This window comes from Eupeodes corollae, chromosome 1 (genome assembly GCF_945859685.1).
Source record: "Eupeodes corollae chromosome 1, idEupCoro1.1, whole genome shotgun sequence".
NCBI lineage: Eukaryota > Metazoa > Arthropoda > Insecta > Diptera > Syrphidae > Eupeodes > Eupeodes corollae.
The window spans coordinates 297,240,995-297,250,204 of NC_079147.1; the positions used below are offsets into that span (position 1 = coordinate 297,240,995).

General features: G+C 37.3%; 2 protein-coding genes across 2 annotated transcripts; one reads left to right on the forward strand and one right to left on the reverse strand.

Moving 5' to 3' along the window:
* Positions 1–768: 768 nt before the first annotated feature.
* On the reverse strand, positions 769–2,509 carry LOC129941165 (peritrophin-48-like). Its single transcript, XM_056049734.1, has 2 exons — positions 2,379–2,509; positions 769–1,943 (listed from the first exon to the last, which is right to left on the reverse strand). Exons 1-2 carry the CDS (start codon positions 2,383–2,385, stop codon positions 970–972), a joined length of 981 nt encoding a protein of 326 aa, XP_055905709.1. The 5' UTR covers positions 2,386–2,509; the 3' UTR covers positions 769–969.
* A 5,118-nt stretch (positions 2,510–7,627) lies between these two features.
* On the forward strand, positions 7,628–8,854 carry LOC129941163 (peritrophin-44-like). Its single transcript, XM_056049732.1, has 2 exons — positions 7,628–7,745; positions 7,825–8,854. Exons 1-2 carry the CDS (start codon positions 7,739–7,741, stop codon positions 8,808–8,810), a joined length of 993 nt encoding a protein of 330 aa, XP_055905707.1. The 5' UTR covers positions 7,628–7,738; the 3' UTR covers positions 8,811–8,854.
* Positions 8,855–9,210: the final 356 nt, after the last annotated feature.

The following is a 9,210-nucleotide window of genomic DNA, read 5'->3' on the forward strand; positions in this document are numbered from 1 at the left end:
ATTCCACCAAAGATATCTTCCTTTCCTAGCTTGGAATTAAAATCGCCCAGGACTATTTGAATATCGTAGCTAGGACACTGCTCATATGTTTTGTGTAAGAGCTCGAAGAACATATGTTTGGTGTTATCGTGTTTGTCTTCTTTGGGGGTGTGCGCGCATATCAGGCTAATGTTGCCGAATTTGGCCTTGGTCATGAGGCGCTCGGTGATGCACCTATAGCTCAAGACTTCTTGCCTAAGTCTGGGTCCAATGACTAAGCCGCATCCAAATAAGCGCTGTTGGTTTTCGTATTAGCAATCACCATATAGTAAATATCGCAGTTTTTCATCCTCTTTTTGGCCGGCCCATCATATCGTATATATCTTTATAGCGGTCTATTGCCTCCGCTAATTCTTCGGCCGCACGTGGTCTGTTAAGGGACCTAACATTCCACGTGCATATCCGAAGTTTGTTGTCCTTTATTCGTTTGCGTTGGTTGTCAACAGTAAATCCGTCTGTATCCGAGGCTTGTTGGTGCTTCGCAACTATGAAAGCTTTAATGTGGATAGGAAGTCACCACGACGCACAACCCCCAACAAATCATTGTTAGTTTATCGTAAAATTTCTGTATAAACCAATGCTCCCTGAAGGTGAAGTTAGGCATTTTTAAATGTATACTTCGAAAGGCAGAAATTAAGTTGTTACCCTGCAAAAAAGTCTTAGCACGTCAAAGTATCACCATTGAAAAATGTCAATTTTAATTTGACATTCATAAAGTACACGTCAATATTGTATAAATCGCAATAATTTTATTAGAAGTATTCTATTTAAAAAAAGAAGTTTTTCTTGCCAGGATGTATAAATTAAATAATAAGATTGCAAGTGTATTCATAACGATCTAATTCATAAATTAAAAAAAATGACACTTCTTCATTAAATTGAATATGTACATATTTATAATTGAATTTATTTAAACAATCATGCTTATATTTAAGAACAAATATCATATTCAATAACTTCAGATGTACAACCTTGTCTTTTTTCATCGAAGAACATTTCATCAGCGCATTTCCTCTCTGCCACACTTAATCCATTTTGACAGACCAAATAATGTTGACAGCTCTTAGCGCTGTTCACAAATAGATTCCCACGTCCGTCACAACGATCTTCATCGCATTTAACATTCAAAGGATCTGTGCACGATTGAGATTTATAATTGAAAAACTGTCCCTCTTTACATTGATGCCATTCAGGATTTTCATCAGCTGACTTTCCGACATCCGCACAATAATAATAACCCCTGCAAGTGGCCTTATCTGGAACAAATTTATTCTTCTCAACCCTCAAGCCTTTAACGCAAACTTTTGTTGGTAAACTATTACAGCTTTTGACACTTGACTTTTTTGCACAATTTCCAGTGTCTCGATCGAACCATTGACCTTTGGGGCATTTTTTCGATTTTAATTTTCGTTTCGAACAAACTCGATATTTTTCACAATCATTCTCGTCCTTGAAATTTATATTATTCGGAACAATTTCACAGTAATTGTCTCCTTTACATTTCGATTTCTCCGAATAGATGCATTCTTGTAAAGATTCATCGAAATGCTGACCCGGTGAACAATTTCCAATAGTTCCAACACCATTCTTACAATAATAATATCCGCTACAAGATCGTGTATCAGCTAACCAATATTCATCAACATCAGGTGCACATGGATCGACGCAGCCAGTTTTGGATGAAACACATTTTTTCGACTCAACACTGAAAGTTTGGTTTTTGGAACATTTTGTGAAGACTTCTGTAGAATTGATACATGTTATGTAGGATTCACATGATCGTGGATCACCGAGTTTTGTTCCCTCTGGAAATAAGCGGCAAATGTTGTTGAAGATTGCTAAGGTCTGCGAGACTCCAAACAAGATTAGGAACAGACTAACAGTGCTGGAAAAGACCGCGAATCCTAAAAAACCAAAAACAAAATACAGTTTAAGTTTATAAGTTCATAAGTTTGGGAATCTCTTTGCAGATAAGAGGTATTTGTAGTTAAACCCGTGTTTATTGAGTGGTTTATATGCGCTTATAAATAAGAATGACATTTCTGAAAACACGAACTTTTCTTAAAGGTGTTTATTGAGTTCAAATTTAAAAATTATAGACAACAAGAAGCTTGACAATTTATTCAATCACTCATATCTATTTATTTACATTAAACTCTTTCAATTCAAGCACATGCTATCACTTACTAGAACATTCCTTTATTTACTTAGACAAAGTCAAAACTAATTGTTTTCGAGTTATCGAAATGACAAGTTAAAAAACACGAAGAAAGCGAAATTAAAATTTCAATATCAATCGATAATTTCAGTTTTTTTTTGTTTTTTATTATGTCTCATACCTTTCATTGTTCTTGCGATAATATTAGATTCTTATATTCGAATCTGCTAATATTATTTTGATTTTTGTCAAAATTTAAACAACCGATAACTAAAAGCTTTCCTTAGACAAACTCGGCCTTTTATACTTTTTGTATTTGTTGTTGTTAATCCCTAGCAATTTATTCATTTGAAAAAATGTTGTGAATTTCTTATAATATTGTAGTTTAAAGATTAGATAGAAAAAAAGAACAAAAATAAGTAAGGTTTGAGTAGAAGAATTTAGTCGAACCAATTTTGATGAGAATGTTTGTTATCGAAAAAATTATACGCTTTTGGTTGTAAATTAATAATTAAAAAATGTGTCTGAATAGTTCTTTGATAATAAATGTTATGGAAAAATCAACACAAATTTATTTATGATCATTATTTTTAAGGTTTAACAGCTGGGTTTTTTGTTTATGTTAAAGAACTTGGGACTTTGGGTAAGAACTTACTTAATTAGGAACTTCAAGGCCAATGAAATCGGGAAATAGGGCCTCCTACTACGCTACATAGTGTACGACTTCAGGAAATATATCTCAGTTCTTTCCAATTCTTCCCTAGTCTAGCTGATTCCGGGCCGTGCGTCGAGAGGAAATCCGGTAACGGAATGAAAAAATCTCAATTTTTTTTTTTTTCAAAGTTCGTGCCTACTGATATGGTACCCTCTTATTTTCTATTACAAATAGCATGAATTTGGTTGGAATCAACGGAAATAATTCCCGAGATGGTATCAACGGTGGTGTCTACAGTTCGAGTAAGGTTGAACTACTAAGTGAACACCTTATAGGGCTTCTTCGACTTATTCGGAGCCAAGGCCTATAAGGAGCGGTTTTTTTTGGCTCCCCATTCTTGGAGTAAAAGCCTCACAGTTGCGAAGCACCAACAAGCCTCGGATACAGACGGATTTACTGTTGACAACCTATGCAAACGAATTAAGGACAACGAACTTCGGATATGCACGTGGAATGTTAGGTCCCTTAACAGACCACGTGCGGCCGAAGAATTAGCGGACGCTCTAGACTGCTATAAAGCAGACGTCACCGCCATCCAGGAAATACGATGGGATGGGCTGGGCAAAAAAGGATGAAAAACTGCAATATTTACTATGCTGACTGCTACCACGAAAACCAACAGCGCTTATTTGGAAGCGGCTTTGTCATTGTAGTACCCGTGGCATGATGGTTATTGCGTTGGACTGTCATGCCAGATGTCTTGGGTTGGATCCCTGCCTATGCCGTCTAAAGTCTTTTCACGGGTACTGCCTCTTGCGAGGAATTGACATGTTCTAGAAGAGTAACTCTTGTCACGAAAAAGTGCTTTCTCAAATTAGCCGTTAGGATTCGGGATATAAACTGTAGGTGGCCTCCTTTCCTGACAACATTACTCGAATATAGGAATGGTTGAGAGTTGTAAGTTACTAGGCGCTAGTTCTCAACGGACTGTTTTGTCACCCAACTTATTTATTTTTTTGTCATTGGGTCCAGACTAAGGCAAGAAGTCTTGAGCTATAGGTGCATCAATGAACGCCTCATGACCATACGCATCAAGGTTAAATTAAGCAACATCAGCTTGATATGCGCGCACGCCCCCACAGAAGAGAAAGACGACAACAGCAAAGATTTGTTCTTCGAGCTCTTAGACAAAACATATGAGCAGTGTCCTAGCTACGATATTAAAATAGTCCTGGGCGATTTTAATGCCAAGCTAGGAAAGGAAGAAATCTTTGGTGGAATAATCGGGAAGAACAGCCTGCACGACAACACTTCCGACGACGGATTTAGGCTCATAGATTTTGCTTCGGGGCGAAACGTAGCCAGTAGCCAGTACGCGTTTTCCACACCTCAACATCTACAAAGGAACTTGGAGTTCTCCAGATCAATCTACCGTCAACCAGATTGACCATATTGCGATCGATGCCAGATACACTTCCAGCATCATGGATGTCCGAACTTTCCGAGGAGCTAACATCGACTCGGAGCACTACCTCGTTGTAGCCAAGGTAGCAGTTGGGTTTCCAGACCCAAGGAAAAACAGGGAGGTGCTGGGAGAAGGTACAACGTCGAACGGCTACAATCGCCAGAGTTCGCCAAATCGTTTTCCGACCGAGTTGCAAGTAACCTCTCTCGAAGTTCGCTGCCGCCAACACAATGTATTGAAAACCAGTGGCAACATTGCCAAGATGCAATCAGAGAAGCCGCCTCTGATATGCTGAGTTGAAAACTTTTCTAAATAGTGAAAAAAACGAAAGATTAAAAAGCTTCCAAAAAAGCCGTAGGAAATTAATTTGGCAACAGGAAATTGGCTTGCTTGGCGCAGGAGGCCCAGATATATTGATTGCTATTTTATAGGCTTCATTTTAATGGATCCATTTACATAAAGGAAGTTTGTTAAAAAACTTTGACATTCAAAGTGGAGGGAATGCTTTGTCGAATGTAAATGGAGGAATTCAAAATTTAATTAAAAAATGTCAAGTGACTAAAAAGTTGAATAGCAGAAAATCGTGTGGCTAAAGGAAAAATCAAAGGGCTTTATAACGCTGAGACATAATTCAGATTCATGCCGTTATTGTGCTGAATTATCTCATGTTTTAGCTCTTGAATTATTGCTGGCTTATTGACGTGCAACTTTTTTTTCAAAAACACATGATCTTGGCGGCCTATTGGCATCCCTAACTCGTGAGATAACTCAGCAATTGAATCTGTCGCGCCAAAGTTTAGATTATCATTCGCCAAAATGCAGCAATTCTTCTTATTGAAGAATCCACTGAGTCGAAAATGTGACTGATCACCGAAGACAATTTTCTTTAAAAATTGATCATTTATGTTGACATTTCTTACAATAATATTAACCATTGACGACGCTTTAGTTCTTGAGCGTACATGCACTGGGGTTTTTACATTTTCAAGCTAAAATTTTTGAACGATTTCTCCGATTAAACGCACATTTGGACGATTAAGTTAGGTTTAAGTTAAGATTAAGCATTTTGATTTTTGAACGCCCATTTTCATAGTGAGCCTGATTAACTCTAACGCATTGATGAATTGTGTATCTTTCCATGGTTCAAATTAAATTAATCTGAAATTGATAAATGTCCAATGAAATGCAGTAAAATCTTAACTTTTAGGTATAGTTCTCGCTCAACATCGGCCCTTAAAATTTAACCACCCTTTATGTTAAGAACCAAACATGTTCTGCTTAAATGTTGAATCCGTACTGTTTTATGGATACAACACTTGGAAGGTCACAGACACTGTCACAAGAAAAAATGTTCTCCATCCAAGAACGGTTTTTGGAATTTTTCGATTGCAACAAAAAACTGCACCGCAATAGCTGATTTTATCTGCGAAACATTGGCGAAGAACGGAATCCCTTTAGAAACCTGATGTGCACAAGGCTATGGCAATGGAAGCAATATGAAATTACATTTTAAAGAAATATCCGAATACCGTGTGTAGAGTCGATTCAGCGGAATGTTGTACTGCCCCAATCACATTTATTGGTGTTGTTCAAAAGTGTTTCAACTTGTTTAGCAGCAGTGCCCAACTTTGGGAAATTCTTAAAAAACATGTGCCCAGATCCCTTCACAAACTTTCCGATACCAGATGGTCAGCTAGAATAAGTTGCACGTTTAAATGATTTAACTTTATAATCAAAATGAGTTTTCGTTTCGAGTGTACAGCAGAACCCGGGGCAGTCTATTCCTCGCCGTGCACAAGAACTCGGCCTTTCGCAGACTTCAACTTGGCGAATATTGGGTCAGGACTTGGACCTACACCAGTACAAGATCCCTCTTATCCAGGAACTCAAAGTTCATGACCATAGACAACGCCGGGCCGTTTGTTTGCTGCTTGGGATTCCAATCGTTTAGAAGAAGACTCCAATTTTGGCCGACAAATCATCTTTAGTGACGAGGCGCATTTTTGGATGAATGGCTGAGTTAACAACAAAATTGACGTATATGTGACAACACCAACCCACGCGATGTTCGCTAGGTGGTAATGTATCTTTAAAAAGTTACCGTATAGTGTGGATTTTGGGCTGGCCGGCTGCGTAATTAGTCCGTACTTTTTTGTTAACGAAAATAGTGAGGCGGTCACTGTCAACAGCGAGCGCAACAACGATGATAATTAATTTTCTATGGTCCAAACTGCACCATATGGACCTAGGCGACATGTGGTTCCAGCAGGACGGTGCTACGAACAACATTTATCCACTCTTATTGAAAAACCCTATAGTTGAGCTACTCTTAGAAGCACTGCAGGAATCAAGTCCAACTGCTTTCCTGTCCTTCAGTGCTTTGAAGCCGCTATGGCAGAATCACAAACACGCTTCAGCTTCGGCTTCACCTGACGTTTACGAGTTCAGCCATAGGAATTCAATGCATGCTATCACAATGGAGCTTCGACCTCACGTTTCGTTTGACAATCGTAACGTAATGTGACTCGAAACGGAAGCTTTAGTTCAATTATATGAACATTTGCTTTGTCTGACAGCTCAACAGCAGTAAAAAAATGTCAACAAACAAAATATTTGCTCTTTGGAGGGATGAAATAATAGACATGTCATTTAAAGCAACCTCGAAGCAGGCCCACCGTAACGCAGACAAACCCGAATCTGTAGTGTGTTTGTGATTCAGCCATTAATTATACTTCTTTACTGGTCAAAACGGCTTGTTTGGTTAAAAAGAAGGGTTTTATTTTTATAAATCATAATCTCGAGTGAAAAAATTAGCAGATTGTAGGAACAAAAGTATAAGCTTGTTAAAAAATTGGCATAGAGTAGAGAAGTTTTTGCAACTTCTTCAAATTCTATTGATTTTTGCTTTCTTTTTCTTAGCTTTCTATGAAGTCTCGAATTTGAAAAATCCACCACGATTTGTCACAACTACTTACATAGACCTCTTTTTTGCATGACGTTCTTCCTCATTTGTCTTCCTCTTTATCTATCAGGATTTCTGAAATAATATCTGTCCTAAATCAGTGCAAACAGAGTCTTATAAAAAGATGAAAAACCCAATCAGTCTAAGGAAACATGATAAATAAACAATTAAAAGTACTATGCAGATAATAGCTTATCAAAATCAAAGAACAAAAAAAACCAAAACAAATTGGATGTATTTATTGCTTCCATTGTAAATCTTGCTTTGAGATTTTATAGAACATTTCAGCAACTCACTTAGTATTTATCTTATCGCTTTAATAATTTAAGTTCAAAAATCATCAACTAATATACTATGACTCTTGATACCAGCATTTAAAACCAATAAGACTTTGTTTTATTGGCTTAGTTGCTTTCCAGAATTAATCGTGTCAACAGTTTGGACTTACCTTCCAAAAAGATGAAAGGTGACAGCAGATACGAGTGTGTCAAAAATGACAGAAGATTTTATAAAACGTTCCTTTTTTCTTTTTAAATTATTTTCAGTTCTTGTCAATGTTTTTACCATAATTCTTTTCACAACTCTCATAACTGTTACCTTTGCCAAATATGATGAATTATGTGCTCGAGTTGTTGATGGAATGAAATTTCGAGAACCCGGTAATTGTCAAGCTTTTGTAACGTGCAAAAATGGAACTGGAACAGTAACAGCTTGCCCAGAAGGTGAACTCTATGATAAGGACAAAAAGAAGTGTGCCAAATCAGTGAGCGATTCATACTGCAAAGAAAAATGCAAAAACAAAAATGGCCGCTGGTTATCGGATCCAGCAAATTGTTTTGGATACATTTACTGTCAATCTGGCGTAGGTATCAAAGGCACTTGTTCCGATGGCTATCATTTTGACGAAAGTGCCCAAATGTGTGTTTTCCCATCGGACTCGGAGTGCAAGGATATTTCGGACTTCTGTGGAATCCTTCCTTCCAGTTCCTCATTTTCCGATCCCAGCAATTGCAATAAGTACTACAAGTGTTCCAAAAGTTCTGTACAAAAGCTGACAACTTGTTCGAGTGGTCTGTACTATGATATAGCTAGTGAAAAGTGTAAAAGCATGTATGAAGTACCCTGCAAGAAACATCCTATTCCATCCAATGTCTGTGGCAAGGATAGTAAACCGATTTACGATAAATTCGTTGAGGACAAGGTCAGTTGTCGGGGCTATTATTATTGCGCTTATAAGGGCGAACGTTTGTCTGATAAAAAACCCTCCTGGTATCAGTGCGCCGAAGGATTGTTCTTTAATGAAAAATTGCAAGCTTGCGCTGATCCGACTGAAAGCACGTGTAAGCACAATCGTTGTGAGGGTCGGGGAGATTTGAAAGTCATTTCCGAAATCTGGGGATGTCGGGACTATTTAGCTTGTGAAAATGGTTCTGTTAAAGAAACACGCAAGTGTCCGAAAGATATGTTCTTTGATGAAAAACTACAAGCTTGTACGTTGAATGAGACATTCTATCCGGTTTGTGACTTTTGATTTGGATTTTGAAATGCAAGAATAAAGATATAATGTTGTTCATACAGGTTTTTGTGATTATTGTAATTGTAACTGTCAAATTTTAGATTTTTTGATGATGATATTGCATTTTTTTTTTTTAAATATTTTTATAACAGGATATTTTAGTTTATATTAAACTGCTGAAGAAGGTGCTAAAAGGTGCTAAATATATTTTAAATATTTTCTAAAATTTACGAAGCGTTTTATTTTTAATAAATTTTGAAATATTTCGAATCCTCTAGACGATTGCTGATGACATATTCCTTTGGGTGGTTCGAAATAACGCCAAATTTTAAGCTCGTTCTGTCTTTGGTGTGAAGATGCACACAAGCTTAGTGCAACAACAGAATTATTCAAAAATAGGCAAGTTTTTGGTCAG